Source organism: Schistocerca gregaria, chromosome 1 (assembly GCF_023897955.1).
Source record: "Schistocerca gregaria isolate iqSchGreg1 chromosome 1, iqSchGreg1.2, whole genome shotgun sequence".
Classification (NCBI taxonomy): Eukaryota; Metazoa; Arthropoda; class Insecta; order Orthoptera; family Acrididae; genus Schistocerca; species Schistocerca gregaria.
In genome coordinates, this window is record NC_064920.1 from 852,684,561 (window position 1) to 852,707,277 (window position 22,717).

The 22,717-nt window shown below is 37.7% G+C and overlaps 1 protein-coding gene across 1 annotated transcript in view; it reads right to left on the reverse strand.

Moving 5' to 3' along the window:
• LOC126278029 (putative leucine-rich repeat-containing protein DDB_G0290503) overlaps positions 1–22,717 on the reverse strand; it is a 567,177-nt gene that overhangs the window by 435,133 nt on the left and 109,327 nt on the right. The window contains exon 2 of the mRNA XM_049977802.1: positions 7,049–7,174. Within this exon, the coding sequence (XP_049833759.1) occupies positions 7,049–7,174 (126 nt within the window). The remainder of the gene's footprint in view (positions 1–7,048; positions 7,175–22,717) is intronic.

The following is a 22,717-nucleotide window of genomic DNA, read 5'->3' on the forward strand; positions in this document are numbered from 1 at the left end:
AATTTAAAAAATTACTGCAATGTAATGCAGTTGAAATGACACTGTTGAAGTGAGGAAAAGTTGCAAAATAGTTGCTATGTACTTTTGACATCATTGCAGTGGTTGTAGCAATGGTACTGGAGGTAACAGTTGAGGTTCATAGCAGAGTGCATGACTAACAACTCCATTCAGAGTAGCCAAAGAGACTGGTCAATTTTTTGAAATGGTTATTAAAAACTGAAAATACATAAAACATCATTCAGTAAGTGAGTCAATTTATTATGATTTGTTCTACTTGTTATTGGAGGTGATCATTGAATGAAGTTTGACTGTGCTTCAACTTGACATTTTTACCACAGCACAAGATACTCACAAAACAAATATTGTCACTACCAACCTAAGGGTTTCCTCACTCAGCACCATCCTTCCTGTGGCAGTAAATGTGCTCTCCCCATGAACCCCTCAGAGTCAAGCTGTCCACTGGAAACTTCTCCATCTCCTACCCCTAAAACCACACTCTTCTATTTTGTGATAAAGAGACCATCACGTCCACCTGATTTGTTCACCAGACACCATTGTTTTCTGCTCCATGTTCACCAGATAGAAGTGACACTTGATACACTTCCCTCATTTCAGGGGTCACATGACTAGGCGAAATACTTCACCAACAGGAGTGAAGAAGCAAGACAGCTTGTTCATATATGGCTTTTGTACACCCAAGGGTACTGGCGGAAGTTCGAGTCCTCCCATGGGCATGTGTGTGTGTGTGTGTGTGTGTGTGTGTGTGTGTGTGTGTGTGTGTGTGTGTGTGTGTGTGTTAGTCCTTAGGATAATTTACATTAAGTAGTGCGTAAGCTTAGGGATTGATGACCTTAGCAGTTAAGTCCCATAAGATTTCACACACATTTGAACATTTTTTACACCCAAGAGAGCACTACAATGCTAAATACCAAGCTGTGAAATACATTCCAGGAGGCTTGGTTTTGATTTTTAAACCTGTGCAGATTACTGGAAAAGTTAGTAAATCACTACTTTGAGTTGCATTGTATTCTTTGTTGCTTGTCACATGTCACATAGGCTGACAAGGATTATGATCCTTAATTAAGAAGACGAAAGTGCAGGGACCATGTCCTCTGTATGAAGCACTACTAAAGTCCAGAAATGCAGATCAACATTGGTAGTATTAAGGAAACTCAAGAGCCACTCAACAATTGCAAAGCTTTGACAGAAGGGGCTACCAAAAATGGGAAGAGGGTGTAATAAAGCATCTAAAATGATAGGGTATGCCAGTGCCACCATACAGAGAACCACTGACAAGATTTAGGTCCAGATGTAGCTGTAGTCAGCACCAATGAGAATTATTGAAACAGCAGGTCACAATTTATGCCTGAGAGGGAGGCATGCTGCAAGTTCTGATGCACACAGTGTAGTCCAGTGGTTAGAATTAGTGGTTTATATGCTGCAGGTCACCAGTTGTAACACAACCACCTTCAATTATTTGTTACTGTGTACTTATTGTTTCTCTAATATTTTTTAAAATATCTCATATTTGTAATTTTCACATATTCTGGAATACTTGATGGTCATATAAATACTAGCTTCCTGGAATAATCTGTGTTTTTCTAAATGGCAATCTCCATCCAGAAGTTGAGTTCTGTTCTGGTTATATGTTAGTGGCAATAATAAACATGCTTCCAGTACTTTACTGATGACCCTGCCTTTGGATTTGGACTTGTCTGTGGTTTTGACATGACAATATCTCCTATTACTGCAAAGTAAAATATACTGGTTATGTTGAGGTTATGCTTGGAACAATATTTAGGTCTAAGACCGGCTATCATTGAATTTCTGAAGGGAAAAGGAAAGCAGAAACAGAAATCAGAAGATCTGGAAGGGATTGAAGGCGTTACATTATAGTGAAATTAACTGCACATTGTGTTGCAAGTTGAGAAGCAACTTGTTTCTGATTTGACACAGAAGATACAAACATATGAAACAAAAATTGTAATGTCCAAGGAACAATTTCCAACAAAGAATACGCCACCACCTCCCAATCTCCGTAAGCTCTCTGGAAGTTATCAAAACACAAATTTAAAGGAATTCATTGTGTCATTGAAAGATTTATGGGAACAGCTTTCTAAATGTGCAGTTTTATTATCTGCTATTATCCTATCTTCTGTCCTTGAACTATTTTCTAGACCATTTGCCATTTTAGATGAATGCAACCCCATGCTTGTGGAGATGGAAATAACTGATCTGCAGTGTAATGGCCATTTTAAAGACAAATTCTGTTACATTGCAAGTGCCCAGGACTTTTTTCCTTTTTTTCTCTTATGGTGGGACTAAATAAGTCACCATTTTGTGGCTGCCTTAGTAACAAAATTATGCAAAACTGTCTGTGTTTTCCTGTGTCCCAAATATACTTCCTGTGTCCCAAATATAAACTTAACTTTATCTAGTCTCCAGTGAGCCACAAATAATAATACTGAAAACTGGTTTTATTTGTGATCTATTAGCTGACAAATGTGAAGCCAAGCTTCATGCAAGCCAATTAGTGTTCCTATTCTGACTGAATTGTTATCTAATGTGAAATGTTTGCATTTTTCCATCTTCCGGCTAAGACAATATGTGTGGAGGTGAGGGTATTGTGCAGTCAGATGAAGGAGATCTGCGCAAGTGAAAGATCTCTACATGTGTGCAGAATCATTGGCCACATTTGGCATAGACAGTTATAGTATTGACTCTTTGGCAGTTGCCCACAAGAGTAAGTAAATAAAAACTTAAGACTGCCCAAAGGGAGAGGCAGGGAGGTAAGCTCAGTCTCCCTCTAGAAGGGCTGATGGCGCACACCCATAAGTTGTGCTATGGCAAAAACAGAACTAAACCATGACCATATAGATTGCCTATCTCTTTTGGTCTCAAGGGTCTAATGCTTGAACCCCTGCACTGACTAGGATTAGTCTTTTCATTCACTTCAAAACCGTAAAAAGAAACAATGAGCTATGCACAATATTCTGCATCTCACCTATACTCCCAAACTGCTGTGAAGTGCATGGTAGAGTGAAGTGAAACACACAAAAATCAGTTGGTAACATCAGTGGCAGAAATGCTTGCTGTGGTTGTCAGTGTCACACACAAAGTAGTTCAGGCCTGACCTCAAACAGTATCTTATGCAATCATAGTTAAAAACACCCCCACTGAAACTTCCACTTTATAGTTTCCAAACTACCTATGTAATGTAATGAGTGCAGAACAGATGGTGACAAGATGTACTCAAGACAAGAGTGTGGCAAGAAAAGTTGGGCAACATTCATTGCAGAACTACTGTAACTGATCACAGAACTGGCTCTAATGAACAGAAAGATGACAATGACTGAAATATGGACAGACGTTACAGGAAGAGTGCCACCACAAACTGGAAGAGATTAGTGAAAATGGGGGTGAGATCTAAAATGACCATGTAAAGCCAGAGTCAACTTGGACATTCAAAGGCATTCTGTGGCGTTCAGTGATGTGACTTCCTTCTGTTCGTGATGGCCAGATTGCTGTCAACATGGATATGGATGATGAGGACTTGCAGAACTCCTCTTGATAGGTCAGGGGAACGCTACATGAGGGAAGCAGTTACTTGGGTAGCAACGTAATTGTGGAGTGCACGTGAGGTTTGTTTTGGGTAGGCAGGAGTTTGAGGTATCCTGATGAAGAAGACTCACTACTCAATTCACAGCAAGGGAAGCCAGATGGTGTTTGGAGTAAAGACAGTTCAACTGTCACAATTTTATCAGTAAACTGTCAAAGTATTTATAATAAAGTTTCCAAATTTACAATCCTACAGGAAAGTTCTCATGCTCAAATTCTTGTGACTGACTTCAGGCTGAAACCTGAAGTGGAAAGCTCTAAGATATTTAGTGAGTCATTGTCTCTATTGAGGTCGAAGTTGAATATGACAGTGAAGTCATATGGTTATGTATATCAACTGTAAGTTAAATGAAGTTAACTATTGGATGTTTCTACCAGCCACCCATTGCGGCTGTGGAAGTTCTACAGTCATTCAAAAAAGTATACTGTCAATAGCATGCAAATATTCAGATCAACAGTACTAGTTGGAGATAACTTGCACCTGCCAAGTATAGACTGGGATGTCTGTGGACTGGGGGGGGGGGGGGGGGGGGGGGAGGAGTACAGACAGACAGCCATGCGAAATTATTTTGAACATGTTTTCTGAAAATTGTCTTGGGCAGCTAGCTTGGCAGCTCACATGCAGTGGAAATACCATAGACCTGGTAGCTACAAGTAGGCTGAACCTTATTGAGAATGTCAGTATAGAAATGGGGTTAGTGATTATGATACCATTATAGCAACTATGATTATGGAAGTTAATAAATTAGTCAAGAAGGCTAGGAGAGTGTTTCTGCTAGATAGAGCAGATAAGCAGCTATTAACATTTTACTTAGCCAGTGAATTGGCATCAATTAGTACCAGTAATATGGATATAGAGGAATTAGGGATAAAGTTTAAACAGATTGTAAATCTGGAGAGTTACGTGTCTAGTAAGTGGACTAACAATGGAAAAGGCCCACCATGGTTTGATAACAAAATTTGTAAGATGCTGAGGAAGAAGAAGCTGCTGGACTCCAGGTTCAAAAGGGTACACACAAGCAATGACAATAAAAGGGTAGTAGAGATTCATGTGTCTGCCAAAAGATCTATGTGCGAAGCATACAACTACCACTGTCACACCTTAACAAAAAATCTGGCAGAGAACCCAATAAAATTCTGGGTGTATGTAAATTTGCTAAGTGTGTCTAAGGCTTCCATTCAGTCCCTTGTTGACAAGCCTGGTGTAGCAGTTGAAGATAGCAAAACGAAAGTTTTAAATTTTACATTCAAGAAATCATTCACACTTGAGAACCATAGAAAAATAGTATTATTTTATCATTGGATGACATAGAAATAGGCATATCTGGGGTAGAGAAACAACTTAATGATTTGAAAACAAATAAATCACAAGGTCCAAAAGTAGTCCCAGTTTGATTTTACAGAGAGTACTCAATAGCATTGGCCCCTTTATCTAGCTTGCATTTACCATGAATCTTTCGCCCAGCAGCAAGCTTATGATACAAGTTCACAGACATGTGAGTGGATCAAAGACTTCTTAAATAATAGAAATCAGCATGTTGTCCCCAAAGGCATGTGTTTATCAGAGACAATGGTATCATCACGAGTGTCCCAGAGATGTGTGATAGGATCACAGGTGTTCTCTGTATACATAAACGATTTGGCAGACAGGGTGGGCAGCAGCCTGTGGTTGTTTGCTGATAATGCCATGGGGTATGGTAAGGTGTCGAAGTTAAGTCACTGTAGGAAGATACAAGATGACTTAGACAAAATTTACAGTTGGTGTGATGAATGGCAGCTACACTAAATGTGGAAAAATGTAAGTTAATGCAGGATAATAGGAAGACCAAACCTGTAATGTTCAGATATAATATATCTAGTGTCCAGCTTGACACAGTCATGTTGTTTAAATATCTAAGTGTAACACTGCAAAGCAATGTGAGGGGGAATGAGCACATGAAAACAGTAAGAGAGAAGACAAATGGTCAACTTCAGTTTATTGGGGGTATTTTAGTGGTCCACCTGTAAAATATACTTCATATAGGATGCTAGTGCAACCTATTCTTTTGTAATGCTTGAGTCTTTGGGATCCATACCAAGCCAGATTGGAGGAAGGTATTGAAGCAATTAAGATGAGGGCTCCTAGGTTTGTTACCGGTAGGTTAGGCAAAACTTAAGTGTTACAGAGATGCTTCGGGAACTCAAATGGGAATCCCTGGAGGGAAACACTACTGAGTAAATTTGAAGAAGAGGAATTTGAAGCTGACTGCCAAACAAATCTGGTCATACCAACATACATCATACATAATGACCACAGAGGTAAGATATAAGATAGGAGAAATTAGAGCTCATACAGAGGCATACAGACTGTCATTCTTCCATCGCTCTATTTGCAAGTGGAATAGGAGGGGAAATGACAAGCATTGGTACAGGGTACCCTCCACCATGCACCGTACAGTGCCTTGCTGAGTATCTATGTAGATATAGATGTAGATGTAGATGTAGACCTAGTAACAGGCCATAGATTCTCGAGATCCATGCCTCTCCAGCACCTTGAAGCAAAGTATGGGGAGCTATTGGATATGTTAACAGGACTGCTTTGGTAATTGTTGAAGGGAGGCAGACTGCTCATCAGTATGGTACAAGCAGGGTGCCAGATGGAAATTCCTGATGAAGCAAGGCCACACACTAAAGTTCTGAACACAAGTTCCTTCAGAGATGTACAGATCCTTGACTTGCCTGCCTGATCTCTAGATTTATTACTCTTAATTCACATGTGAGATGTGGTGGAAAGATATTTACATCCTCATGCACTAACACACTTCAATACATATTTCAGGCATGGCAAGCAATTCCTCCAGATGACAGTCAAAACTTGTTAGCTTTCATGCCACAATGAATACAATAGCATAACCATCTCTATGAGAGTGAAACTTTGCTGATGTTGATTATGGATATCAGTTCCAAATTAAATGAATGTTCAGTTAATAAATATCAACTATGCAATGACCACATCAAAAAGAATTGATAAATATTTCACTGGTACTTCTCAGTGCAACACTTCCCATTCATATAAATCCTGGTAATAAAAAAATTGTAAAACAATAAGGATACATTGATCAGAATTTACACTGAAGACATACGTACAGAGGAACTTACGTAACATTCACAGAAACTCCATATGCATAATTTTGTATTTTTGTTATAGTAGATAAAATAATTGATAAGGGAATGTGATAATTACTACAACTAGCCTCATTTATTATTTTTTCTGTCCTGTTTTCCCCCTATCTCTGGTATAAATTTCTCACCCACTTCCATGCCCATGTTCCAGTGGAATCTTGCTTGTTGAAATCATGAACATTTGCCACAATAACATTATAAAGGGACACATTTCTATGAGATGTTTCTGATGTTGGTAACATACGTGAAATAAAATATGAACACCTACATTTCTAATTTTGTTGTTTTCTTCCTGAAGAGTCTGCACAGCTGGTCCACCCATTTCAGCTTCTCTTTCTTGTTCCATCAATTTTTGCTTCATTTCATCTATCTGTGACAGCAGCGACTTCATTCTCTGCAAAAAATGAAAAATGTTTTGAGCAAACATACGATAGAATATTTTTTTAAAATATCAATATTTTTCCACAATTGAATTTTACTTCAACAAAGGTGTTTGCAACTCCACAGCAGAATTGGTTTAGATCACCTTTAAGATTAAGATCTTATTTTGGCTTTGTGAGCAACATCCTACCAATATGACCATATCTCAGATGTGCTTAAATGATTTTGTCAACCAGTGGTCTGTATCTCTACTATGTTTGGAAACTCCACTGAAACTATCACACACACGAAGCAGGAATAGCATTCCACAGAACTTGGCTGTTAATGGATTAGCGACAGCTTCTTTGGAGTTAACATTTCATGGAATACCAATATCTTACAAACTACATTAGTATATTAAAAACACAGATTCCAAGACTTACCAAGCGGGAAAGCGCCGGCAGACAGGCACAATGAACAAAACACACAAACACACACACACAGAATTACTAGCTTTCGCAACCAATGGTTGCTGCTTCAGGAATCCCACTTCCTCGTCTTTCCCTCTCCTTCCTGAAGAAGCAACCATCAGTTGCAAAAGCTAGTAATTCTGTGTGTGTGTTTGTGTGTTTTGTTCATTGTGCCTGTCTGCCGGCGCTTTCCCGCTTGGTAAGTCTTGGAATCTTTGTTTTTAATAAATTTTTCCCATGTGGAAGTTTCTTTCTATTTTATTTAAACTACATTAGTAATATCATGTGGCTCATACATCTTCGACTGAGCCTCTTCTGTTCATAAGTTTGTAGAATTACTTGGACTACAATTGCCAGCTGTTACTGTTTACAGACAATATAACCTCATAACGAAATAGCAAAGAGCGTACCTTATGTATAGGGTTTGGACAAAAATGTATTAAGAATGACAATATGTACATATAATTTGGGCTTAAAAATATAAAATATGGAAAAAAACAAGCGGACACAAACTATAATTTTCAAATAAACCACTCTTTATTATACCAAATACAAACAATATTATGCTTGTTCAGCCTCACTGGCATTATTGGTATTGTTACAATACACAATCACACTTTTTTTAATCAAAACAATTTCTGTTTGAATGGAACAATGCTTTGTGCTGACTGAAAGATCTTTCAGTGTTTCAGGATGTGATTGGAGCAAACTTAAATTTGCACAATCCTAAAAGTGATTATGGCATGTCAAGGTTGTCAGCTATTCTTCCGTACAGTGCACTGTTAATTTTTGTCAGCAGATTAAATCTTTTATTTTTCTCAAGTAGGTAGTTCAATTTTTGCTTTAACTCATCAATGGATCCTTCTGTTTAGCTAATTGTCATATTAATGCCTTCAATAATCTTCACATTGGCTTTCAGTAATGTTGAAGGTCAATAATCTTCACATTGGCTTTCAGTAATGTTGAAGGGTTTTCCAATCACTTAATCTGATGCAATGAAAACTAGTAACTGCTTTTCATGTACCCTTAATCAATCTTTAGAGTATCATTTTCAGTAAGTTCTTTTCCATTCAAAACACAAACAGGGTCATCTTGAAATTGAAAAATAATTCTTTTAATGTCACTGAAATGCTCAACATAGTATTCAACTGCTTCTGTCCATGTACTCCAACATCTCAATACGTAGTGTTTCGAGAATTTCCGCTCAAATTCTAGAATCACTTGGCCTTCCACTGTCTCAAACACATGATATTTTAGATGTGAGTGGGAAAAAGGCACCTTATCTGCTGTGTGTCACCTGTCTGTGTGTGCAGGTTTGAAGTATGTTGTACAAAAACAGTAGACACGGCGATCGAACGGCACCGACAAGTGCTTGTCGGTCAGTCCATGGAAGTCGTAATGAAAGCACATGGCAGCACCGAGGAACTTCTCTGTTATTCTATGCTGTTTTATAACTGTGACTATTGTTAGTGACAAAAGAACAATTGAGTGTAAAAAGATTTTTAGTAACTTTTAACTTGAAGTTGCTAGAGGCAAGATACGCGTATGATTCCTGTATGATAGAGTTGTGGTTATAAAGCCAACTCTGTTGTAAATGTAACTTAATGTGAGACAACACAGGTGACTTACAAGAAGTCAATTGTTTACGTGAGAAGTGTGAATTTTGTTCTTTGTGGAAGTTCAAATATACCAATAGTTGTTGAAAAGTATTCTTAGAGTACCTCATTATATCACAAAGAGAGAGAAAGTCTTAAAGGTTCCTGTGACTAGCATCATTTGTTGGCGGTTGTAGAGATTCCAGAAGCCGGCTATCCAGAAAAGAAGATCAGCTGCAAAGTATTTGGAAGAAGGATCATGCCCGACAAGCATTTAAGCCACCTTCATGCTCTGCTCTAGTCAGTGAAGGACTCAATTGCAATGCAGTGGTCGAAATTTTAATGTCAACAGCAGCCGATGCAGTCTCTGGAGGAGTGTGCCTGCTAAGTATTTGGAAGAAGTCATCATCGGTTGTTAGAGGATCATGCCTGATAAGCATTTAAGTCACCTTCATGCTCCGCTCTAGTCAGCGGTGGTCTCAGTTGTAATGCTGACAGCAGCCAATGCTCTCCACATGTAGTTAGGTCTTATTTTTGCCTAAGCTATTCTTTGAAAGTAATCTCTTATCCAGTTGGTCTATGCAAACTTGGGTGCAGATTAATAAACTGCTAAGAATATTAGATTAATAGAAAATATGATTTTGTATGAATCATTACATAATTGTAAATAAAATAGAAAGAAACTTCCACATGGGATAAATATATTAAAAACAAAGATTCCAAGACTTACCAAGCGGGAAAGTGCCGGCAGACAGGCACATGAACAAAACACACAAACACACACACAGAATTACGAGCTTTCGCAACTGGCAGTTGCTTCGTCAGGAAAGAGGGAAGGAGAGGGAAAAATGAAAGGATGTGGGTTTTAAGGGAGAGGGTAAGGAGTCATTCCAATCCCGGGAGCGGAAAGACTTCCCTTAGGGGAAAAAAAGGACAGGTGTACACTCGCACACACACACACACACACACACACACACACACACACATACACAGACACAAGCAGACATATTTAAAGGCTATACATAATTGTCATAATATGATACATAATTTTATACATAATGCAGAAGGGTTTTTTTTTACCTTTTATGAGATGTGATATACAAGGTGTTACAAAAAAGGTATGGCCAAACTTTCAGGAAACATTCCTCACGCACAAAGAAAGAAAAGATGTTATGTGGACATGTGTCCGGAAATGTTTACTTTCCATGTTAGAGCTCATTTTAGTTTCATCGGTATGTACTGTACTTCCTCGATTCACTGCCAGTCGGCCCAATTGAAGTAAGGTAATGTTGACTCCAGTGCTTGTGTTGACATGCAAATCATTGCTCTACAGTACTAGCATCAAGCACATCAGTACGTAGCATCAACAGGTTAGTGTTCATCACGAACGTGGTTTTGCAATCAGTGCAATGTTTACAAATGCAGAGTTGGCAGATGCCCATTTGATGTATGGATTAGCATGGGACAATAGCCGTGGCACGGTACGTTTGTATCGAGACAGATTTCCAGAATGATGGTGTCCCGACAGGTAGACATTCGAAGCTGCGCATTCCCAAGTAAGTCAACTCGTGTAAGAGAAGTGGGAAGTTTGCACATACACTTCACACACTCTTAGTCAGAAGTTAGAAGTTTTGGTTCTGGTGGCAAAATAATGTTGGGGTAACATCTCTTTAAATTTCGAGATCCTACTGGAAGTTTAGAAAATTATTTTTTTCACAATTGATGTTAAACTATCAACATTTTTGTAATTTAGGTTTATGAATTCTGCTAATCTATTTATTCTAGGTGCGAAACACATTATATGGATCATTTCAGGATATAAAACATAACAGGACATCTGCAGCTTTAATCATATAAGGAACAGTATTTGTAACTAACAGGAAAACTTAAAATGCTTTGCTGATGCTTAGTAGTTAGATTGAGGAAGTTCGTCAGTGCCAACAGAAAGGATTTGCCCAATTCATCTCCATACAGTCATCCTATTACTGCATTGCCAGTGCACCATCCTTGGGTGTCTGTTGTCTCATTAATTGTGACCCATGTAGTACCATACTGAATTATGTCTCAAATTGATGCCAAACAATTCTCATAAATGCTGCTGACATAATGTTCTGTAAGTGTGGATTCATCGGGAATATGTCTGCCTAAACACTTCTCTAGCAAACTTTTAAAGACTGGGCTGTTTCATTTTCATCATAGTAAATCTGCCCAAATTATGGCGTAACATGAATCTTCTTCTACAAATATGAGCATGTAATGTGAGATCACTTGGCCAAGTAGGTTGGTTACAAAATTTGGGAAGTAAGTGAAATGTGTAGGTGGTACAGCTGTAGCTGGGAAAAATGTTTGTAGTGAATGAGTAGAATGAATCCATCGATTACAGTACACTGACACACATTGTGTGAGTAGTAGCTCACTGATTGATGACCGCTGAACAGTGGTGGCAATGTATGTTGCATATTCATACACTGTATATTGATCTCAGGTCCAAAATGCATGTGTTTATAAGTGTGTGCAGCCTGTGAGATGGTTTGCATTTATTATTGGTGTAGTACCCAAAGATGTGCAGAATTGAATATGTTGTGTCTTTTAAAAGTTGAGGGTAAGTCCATTAGCAGAACACCATTGAACGATACTGCTAAGAACCTTCTTTACCATTTTTTTCTGGACTGATTACAATACTATTGCAAAAATAACTGATTCTATTTGTTGAACATTAGTCAGGAGATCATTTACATATATGAGGAGTAATATCCGAGCTAAGACTGAGCCTTTGGGAATGACAAACATGACTTCCCCTCAGATAGAATAACGACATCAGACTACATTTGTTGAATTTCTAAGTACAACTTTCTGCATTCTTGTGGTTGGCTATACCATCATTCCACAAAACTTCAGTTTATATAGTAGAATATTGCAATTCACAGAGTCAAGTGCCTCCAATAGATCATAGAAAATAACAACCTCAGTTGTTATGTTATTTAGTGCTTCTTGAATTTGGTGAGTGAATATGTAAATGGCATTCTCAGTGAAACAATTCTTCTGACATCCACTCAGACTCTGATTTTCTGAGGCTATTACTGATGCTCAGGTGAGATACTGTCCTAGAATACATCACCCTCTCAAAAATTTTGGAAAGTGGTGCTAGTAGTGAAGTAGGATGCTAGTTTTTGGCATGTCTCTTATCATCTTTCTGAAACAGGGATTTAACTACAGTATATTTCAACTATTTCTTCAAAAATGGTAGATTTAGTGATGCATTATATATTACAGATAAAAAATGACTTATTATATAGGAAATAATCTTTAGTGTTCTATTGAAAACACCATCAGATCCACACAAGCTTTTATTTTTGAGAGAATATTTAAAGTTCTTAATTTCAGAAGTAGAAGTTGTTGATACATTCACATGATTGATTTTTATGAGAGTAACTTTTCAAAATAGTGCTCAGATTTTTCTCTTGAAATGCTTGTCCCTCTATTTTCTTCTATATTTAAGAAATGGCTTTTAAATATATTTGCTACCTGTGATACATAATTTGTAATCACACAATATATGTCATCTGCTTGGAGCAACTAATCAGAAACTGTTGACGCCTTCTTCTTTTCATTTGATGATTGTCTAAATAAGGAAACTAAAACACATTCAGGTCAGGTCATGTGAGGTCTCTCACTTGCTCCTTTCAAGATTTAATATTGGCGTTCATTGTATTTTGTTGTTTCTGTATTGTAAGTTATGTTTTATCAAGGTATGCCATTTCAGTACAACAGTGCATTGATAATTTATCACAAATACATTCTTCTTGGTATAATATGTTACAATTAAATTTCATTTAAGTAAAAGCCCTTAAAACATACCAAGATAAATAGTAATAAAGCTCAGTGGAGCCTTTACTTAAGGGGATGTAATGGATTTTGGTCCAAAAAAAATAGATTTTTCAAAACTATTTTTTCTTCATCTATACAGTTTAATCAATGTTGTGTATGAATTTTATGGTGATATCAGCTTTAGAAATGCCTTTAAATGGTTAAACTGATTAACTCTACACTGACAGCCATTACCACCTTTTCCAACATTTGGGAAACTGCTTGCTTCAGCGGAATTTTTGTCAGTGTGAAGGCTATTTTCTTTCGATACCTTTGGCTGACATCTACATCTCTGGCTGACATCTGTATCTTTACCTGATAACTTTCTTGCATGTGGTTTATTTACGTTCTGACAATACTAACACATGTTAGTAGGTGGAAGCTTGAATTCACAAACCTTTATGTGGAAGCCTAGATTTATTCATAATAGATAGTGGAAAAATTGTATTTAGAAAACAAGTTTCATGGAAATTGGTTTACCATCAAAAAAGGGGAAGCAACTCGAAATGAAGAACATAAGCTCTCAGCTTCAGCATTGAAACTTAGGACAGGAGAATTGCACAGATGTGTGAATGATGTTGATATGAATTCCACTAGATTCAGACTTATTGATTAAGAGTTTCTCAGCCAGACTATAAAGTTTTCATGTTCATGTGTTACCAGTAGCTGTAAAAATATGGAATTCATGATTATCATTGAACAAAGAAGAGGGGGAATAGCTTGAGCTTTTAAATTAATTTTTAATTCATGTGGCTATAAATTTTCATCTCCCTCCTCCAAAAAAAACTGACACTGGTACCTATGAAAGCAATTTTAGGTTAGCATATGCTCTGAGCTGCCTTGGGCAGGGCAGGGAAGGAGATAACTTATGGTGTGGTTTTCTGGACATGCCTCCACCTTGTGCAAGGTTTAAAGAAATAAATAAAGAAATGTCTGATGCTGTACATGATACTGCCCAAGTTTCTATGAAGAAAGCAGTGGAGGAATTGGTGGAAATAAATAAAAAAGAAATAGATTCTGGGGTAAATATTCATGATAGTGAATCTCCTGCAAATTTTACTGACCTGTATGTGTCTGTAGATGGCACCTGGATGAAAAGGGGTTACACATCTCTATATGGAATTTCATCTGTTACTGGTATTGACTCAGGTAAAGTCTTAGATGCAGAAATTATGTCTAAATACTGCCACCAGTGTGAAACAAGAAAAATGTGCAACAAAGAAGACAGTGAAAAACTGTGGCAAGAAAAGCATGCAGTAACATCCTCTAAAAATTATAGTGGCTCAAGTGGGGGCATGAAGGCTGCTGCACTTGTGCGGATGTTCTCCAGATCTGAGGACTAATAAGGTGTTAGATATAATAAATACCTTGGTGATGGGGACTCCTCTTCATTCAAAGCTGTAACAGATAAAAATCTTTACAATACAATGATATAAAAGTTGGAATATGTTGGCTACATTCAAAAGAGGCTTGTGGTAGGCTTCATCCCTTGCTGAAAGAGAAGAATGGTGAATTACTTGAGGATGGAAAACAACTAGGAGGAAAAGGCATGCTTACTCTGAAAGAAACTGATTCTCTTCAGTTATTTTATGTGCAATCTATCAGGGACAACAGATAACTTAGAGGCAATTAGGTGTGCTGTGTGTGCAATATTTTCGACAAATTATCCACTGACCAAACTCCAATGCACAATCTGTTTCTGAAAGATGATTGGAGTAAGTTCAACAACAGAAATGAGATGTATTTAAACAAACACTCATTACCAGAACCTGTTATGAATACAATTAAGCCCACATTTAAGATTTTTGCAAACCCTGATTTATTGAGGAAGTGTTTTCAAGTAAAGTCACAAAATACATATGAAAGCTTCAGTAATTTAATTTGTATTAGATGCTCAAAGAGGACATTCTGTGGACTTGAAGTACTCAAAATAGGTGTCTATGATGCAGTTTTATCTTACAATATCAGAATTAAGTGCTGAAGAGACTTGATATAGATCCTGGTGTGTTTACAACAAAAGCATTTTGCATCATCAATGAGAGCCGGGTCAAGAAGGCTAATAGATCAGTGTCTTACCTACAAATACAGGCCAAGCAGATTAAAAGAGGGAAGAAAATAAACCTGGAGGATGAGAAGAATCAGTATGGAGGACTTCAAAATTGGTGTAAGCTTATTACATGTAGGAGTATGAGAAGAAAATCTGTGAACCTCATTTCCTCTGTTTCACATTTTTTTCTGTTATTAGAAGACTTTTCTCAAAAAGTATATGCATTAATGATATGAAATTTTCAGAAACTGTTCCCAACAAGCTCCTATCTCCCTGGAACTAAAAAATACAAGAATACAAGATGCTGCATTTATATTCTAATTTTTAGATCATTGCATGAAGAAAAAAAGTTAATTTTAGATGTGCAAAATTAAAAACTTTTTTAATGACACAATTTGTACCATAAATTAATGACTGTAGTTCAGTGGCCTTATAATCTTCTCAGTACACTACAATAAAATTTCTTGATTAATTGCATGACTAGAATTTGAGTTGTGGCTTTTTATAAAAAAGACAATAAAAATTAAAAATTCAACTTTCTGGCAGAATATTAATTCTGCATATCTTATCATATTTTTCTTTTAAAAAACAGCTCTTTCACTTTACACATGCAAAATTTTATAACTGTACATTAATAAATACGGCTGTAATGATTTTTTAAATAATTTTTTACATTCTCTGTTACATCACCCCTTAAGGTGGTCTTGGAATTACAAAAAATGAAATGATCATATGGAAATTATGGCTGGAGTGCCCACCTGGGAAAGTTTGGTCACTGAATAGCAAATCTTTTCAGTTGATGCCTTTTGCCACATGAGGTCACTTGCATATCAAAGATAATGAAATGATGATGAAGAAAACAACACCCAGTCCCTGATGAGAGAAAATCCCTGACCAACTAAGAAACAAACTTGGGCCTGCTGCATGGCATGCCCAGCTAAGGGACAAATTTGTGCTTAGAGATGTGCAGCTATGGAGTCAAAGGGAATAAATTGCATGACTGCTATCTCTGGCTGCTCAGGGCTGTCTTTCCTGAGCAGCCAGAGGTAATGGTCATTTGTGGATGAGAAGTCCTTGCTTGTGTGAATACAGGTGTGTTATTCTTTTCTGATGAAGGCTTTGGCCAAAAGCTTAACATGAAACAGTTTGTTATTGTGCCTGTCTCCAGTTCAGTAGCAATCTATCCTTCTTACAACTGTTGATATTCCAACACAGACTTTACATTGTTTCACAGAGGAGAAGAGTTGACTACGACAAAGCCTTTAGTCCTGTAGCAGGCACTGCTGAGTGTTTCTGTAAATTTGAGGATGTATGATGAGATAAAAGAAATTATACAGGTAGTGAAGGGAGATGAAAATTTAATAGTCACGGGTGACTGGAATTCGACAGTAGGAAAAGGGAGAGAAGGAAACATAGTAGGTGAATATGGATTGGGACTAAGAAATGAAAGAGGAAGCCGTCTGGTAGAATTTTGGACAGAGCATAACTTAATCATAGCTAACACTTGGTTCAAGAATCATAAAAGAAGGATGTATACATGGAGGAATCCTGGAGATACTAAAAGGTATCAAATAGATTATATAATGGTAAGACAGAGATTTAGGAACCAGGTTTTAAATTGTAGGACATTTCCAGGTGCAGATGTGAACTCTGACCACAATCTATTGGTTGTGAACTGTAGATTAAAACTGAAGAAATTGCAAAAAGGTGAGAATTTAAGGATATGGGACCTGCATAAACTGAGTGAACCAGACGTTGTACAGAGTTTCAGGGAGAGCATAAGGGAACAATTGACAGCAGTGGGGGAACAAAGTACAGTAGAAGAAGAATGGGTAGCTCTGAGGGATGAAGTAGTGAAGGCAGAAGAGGATCGAGTAGGTAAAAAGATGAGGGGTAGTAGAAATCCTTGGGTAACAGAAGAAATATTGAATTTAATTGATGAAAGGAGAAAATATAAAAATGCAGTAAATGAAGCAGGGAAAAAGGAATATGAACGTCTCAAAAATGAGATTGACAGGAAGTGCAAAATGAAAGATAGAATTCAAATTTTCCAGAATAATTCCTACAAAATGTGTGACCTCTGCCACGATACTGTCCTTTTCCCTTTAGGAACAGTACCTACACCTTACATATGGATCGACCCTATGAGTGCACTTCCTCCTTCTGTTTAGGAAGGTATGCCCCCTCTTATTTCCTATTTTCCTATGGTACAGGTAAATCCCCTTATTGGTGCCCTGTCGGCACAGTATAGGTCAACCTTTCTCAGGTCTGCCTATCTGCCCTTTATATCCAATAAATGCTGGATGCACCCCCCTCCTCCTCCCCCCCCCCCCAATTACTCACACTTCCTTCTTATGTATCCCTGATGTAGAATTATCATAGATTTTTTTTTATCCTTATGTACATATGCAATATAAAATTGTCATTGTTCATAGATAAACCCTTCCCACCCCCCTTCCCCAGGATCCCTACCTCACCGGTACTTGAAAGAGAAGCCGGAGGATGCATGGTGTTAATCATCTCCTATAGAGAGGAAATTCTCACCTTCACCCTTGAGGTCCCTGAAGAAAATTCTTAGCAACACCTAAGGAGTGGGAAATGCTGAAGAATCAGTCACACTTGTTTGTGAGGGTCATTTGGGAGGCATGGTGTGTGTTCTGTGTTAGCCATGTTTGTACTTACACTACCCACCACTCCAAAACTAATATAAACCCTCCCCTATACAGGGTGTTACAAAAAGGTACCGCCAAACTTTCAGGAAACATTCCTCACACACAAATAAAGAAAAGATGTTATGTGGACATGTGTCTGGAATTGCTTAATTTCCATGTTAGAGCTCAATTTAGTTTCGTCAGTATGTACTGTACTTCCTCGATTCACCACCAGTTGGCCCAATTGAAGGAAGGTAATGTTGACTTCGGTGCTTGTGTTGACATGTGACTCATTGCTCTACAGTACTAGCATCAACAGGTTAGTGTTCATCACAAACGTGGTTTTGCAGTCAGTGCAATGTTTACAACTGTGGAGTTGACAGATGCCCATTTGATGTATGGATTAGCATGAGGCAATAGCCATGGCGTGGTACATTTATATTGAGACAGATTTCCAGAATGAAGGTGTCCCAACAGGAAGACGTTCGAAGCAATTGATCGGTGTTTTAGGGAGCACGGAATATTCCAGCCTATGACTCACAACTGGGAAAGACCTAGAACGACGAGGACACCTGCAATGGATGAGGCAATTCTTTGTACAGTTGATGATAACCCTAATATCAGCATCAGAGAAGTTGCTGCTGTACATGGTAACGTTGACCACGTCACTATCTGGAGAGTGCTATGGGAGAACCAGTTGCTTCCGTACCATGTACAGCATGTGCAGGCACTATCAGCAGCTGATTGGCCTCCACGGGTACACTTCTGCCAATGGTTCATCCAACAATGTGTCAATCCTCATTTCAGTGTTCTCTTTACAGATGATGCTTCATTCCAACATGATCAAATTGTAAATTTTCACAATCAACATGTGTGGGCTGACAAGAATCCACACACAATTGTGCAATCACATCATCAACACAGATTTTCTGTAAACGTTTGGGCAGGAATTGTTGGTGATGTCTTGATTGCGCCCCATGTTCTTCCACCTATGCTCAATGCAGCATGTTATCATGCTTTCATATGGGATACTCTACCTGTGCTGCTAGAACATGTGCCTTTACAAGTACAACACAACACATGGTTCATGCACGATGTAGCTACTGCACATTTCAGTCGAAGTCTTCGTATGATTCTCAACAACAGATTCATTGACCAATGGACTGGTAGAGGTGGATCAATTCCATTGCCTCCACGCTCTCCTGACCTCAACTCTCTTGACTTTCATTTATGGGGGCATTTGAAAGCTCTTGCCTATGCAACCCCAGAACCAAATGTAGAGACTCTTCGTGCTCATATTGTGGACGGCTGTTATACAATACGCCATTCTCCAGGGCTGCATCAGCGCATCAGAGATTCCATGCGATGGAGGGTGGATGCATGTATCCTCGCTAACGGAGGACAATTTGAACATTTCCTGTAACAAAGTGTCTGAAGTCTCGCTGGTACATTCTGTTGCTGTGTATTTCCACTCCATGTGATTTGAAGAGAAGTAATAAAATGAGCTCTAACATGGAAAGTAAGCATTTCCGGACACATGTCCACTTAACATATTTTCTTTCTTTGTGTGTGAGGAATGTTTGCTAAAAGTTTGGCCATACATTTTTGTAACACCCTGTATAACACATCTCATAAAAGGTAAAAAAAAACCTTCTGCATTACATATAAGATTATGTATCACATTATCACAATTATGTAATGATTCATACAAAATCATATTTTCTATTAATCTAATATTCTTAGCAATTTATTAATCTGCACCCAGGTTTGCATAGACCAACTGGATAAGAGATTACTTTCAAAGAATAGCTTAGGCAAAAATAAGACCTAACTACATGTGGAGAGTGTTGGCTTATGTCAGCATTACAATTGAGACCACCACTGACTAGAGCGGAGCAAGAAGGTTACTTAAATGCTTATCAGTCGTCATCCTTCCTCCAAATACTTAGCAGGCACACTCCTCCAGAGACTGCGTTGGCTGCTGTTGACATTACAATTGAGACCACCACTCCCTAGAGTGGAGAGTGAAGGTGACTTAACAGGCACAATCCCCTAACAACCAAGAACAACTTCTCCTAATTGTGGATGATAGGATAGTATAAGAAGTAGAGTGATAGTGTAAGAAGTAGAGGGATAGAGTAAGAAGTTGGGGGAATTTGATGCAGGAAAATTTTAATGCAGAATAAACACCGAAAACAACTAGGGATCTGACGGTCATCACTCTGCCCATTAACTGAGAATATCAACGTCCCTGGGAGATACACAATTTTATCTCCTTAACACTGTATTTTCCTTTTACTGATACTGTTATAGGAGATAGTAAAAATAACGCTTTGGGATGTACTACCACTTGTACTCGGTAACGTCCTTCATATTTTTGGAAAAATTTATGCCTCCCCTTCTTCAGGGAAGAACTTTGAGCATGCTGTTTTAGAAGAACTAGGTCATCTACCTTGTACCGAGGTTTGATAGGCTTCTCATTATGTCTACTCACTTGTTCTTGTGCCTTGTCAACTAGATTCTTTGAGACTATTTCCTGTTTAAGTTGTTAATTGTCAGTAGGTTGTTTAGACCTAATGAAACATTTAATAAGAGGTTCCCCAATAAATGGTTTGCCTATTACTTCTGAAGGTGTTAATCCAGTTGATAAATGTGGTAGCTCATTTAAAATAAGTTCAAAGTATTTGATCTTTGTTGCCTATAATGTATGTTTTTCATTGCAGAAGGTGAGGCATAATTTCCCAATCTCTTTCATTACTTGTTCACATGGATTTGATGATGGGTTATAGTTGGATATTATTATCTGATGAACATCCTCCCATGCTAGAAATTCTTTAAATTCATTACTGATAAATAGTGGCCCATATCAGAGAATAATCGTTTTGGGTTGCCTACCTCGAGAAAGTATTGTTGCAGACAGTGTATCACAGTTGGTCCATTTTCTTTCTTAGTAGGATACAATTTAACATACCAACACTCTATGAGGACAAAAATGTATGACACTCCTCCCTTTCCTTTTGGAAGTGGTCCAATGCAATCCGCTGCTATAAAATCATGTGATGTCTTAGGAATAATTGGATATGTTTTATATTTAATTTGAGTGTTACTCTGTTTCACCTTCTGACAGATTTCACAAGCCCTAATTAAAGATGCCACCTTAGATCCTAGTTTGTTAAAATAATGGAACTTATTCATATGAGCTATACATTTCTTTGTCCAGAAATGTACATATCCAGTATGAACATACCACACAATCTCATCCTCCATTAACTTTGGGATGCATAAATGCCAATGTTGCAATGTCATACTGTCTCTCCAAAACAAATTATTCCCTATAACCTTCCATTTCTCTGCTTGATTAGGAGGTAAAGACTTTCTAATGCACATAGCAAATATTTCTGTAAAGTAGTAATCACGATGGATGTTTTTGGTTATTCTTCGAGCCATTTCTTATACCCTGTTATGTGGATATCCTACTGCCAAAAAGTTAATCACAAAAATTATGCCATGCCCTTCCATATGTTTCAACTTTTTCATGTCTATAGGTAACCTAGTCAAAGTGTCAGGTACAATATTTTCAGAATCTTTTATATACTATATATTAATGTCATATTCCTGCAGGAACAACATTCGCTGCATTAATCTACTATATAACCACTGACTATTCATTAAAAGGGATTGAGCTTGGTGATCCATATATATGTGTATTTCTGACCCCCATACTAATGTTTGGAATTTTTGGATACTCTGTACTACTGCTAATAGTTCTTTTTCTGTGGATGTATGGTTTAATTCATGTTTGTCAAGACTCCGGCTAGAAAAAGTTACAGATCTGTGATTTTTACTCCCCAGACCCTACTCTCCTGGGAAAAGTTCTGCTGTTATACCATAGTTGGGTGCATCTGTTGAAATTTTGAATGGCTTACCCATAACTGGATGGTGTAATGTGGGTGATTTGACCAGTGCCCTTTTTATATTTTCAAATGCATCATTGGCCTTTTGGTCCCAAACTCACAGTATTTCCTTCCTTAATAAACCTAAAAGTCTTGGGTTGTTCAGCTCCTGACTTCGTATATATCATCTATAGTACCCAGCCATTCCAATAAATCCCTTCATTTGTCTTGTGTTTTTAGGGGGTGGACACTCCTTAATGGCCTTTATACATTCCAGATCTGGTCTAATTCCTTGCACTCCTACTATAGGTCCTAAATGCAAGCTCCTGCCTCACAAAGTGCAATTTAGACAGTTTTACTGTAATACCTTTTTCGTTAAAACTTTTCAGTGTTTTACTCAAAGTCAGGCAATGCTCTTCCCAGGTATATGAGCTTACTAGTATATCATCTACATATATTATTAAATCCTTTAGCAATTCCCTTCCTAATGCCTCATCTAGTGCATGTATAAACACAGATACTGAGATATTTGGTACAAATTGTTACACATTAAAATGATACAATTACCCATCAAATAGAAATGCTGTATATTTCTTTGATTCAGGATGTAACCGAATTTGCCAGTATCCAGAAGTCAGGCCAACCATGCTAAAATACTTTGCTTTTTCAAATTTGGACAATAATTCATTGATGTTAATGGGTCTGTCTCATTCAATCTCTATATGCTTATTCAAAGTAGGCGCATGTAGTACTAACCGCACTCCTCCTGTAGCCTTCTTTACTACTACCAAGGGGTTATTCATGATGCTAGAACAATGTTCTATTTTTTTATTGTCAATCATTTTGTCAATTCTTCCTTAACTGCTTTTTTTAAACTTACTGGTATTGGATAAGGCTTACAGAAAAATGGAGTACTACTGTCGATTTTAAATGTAGATACATAGTCACTAATACTTCCTGGATGATCATAAAATACCATTTCATATTCCAATAGAATTTTAGATAAATCTAATTTTTGGTCGTTCGTATGTCAGCACGGTATGATACGTGACTT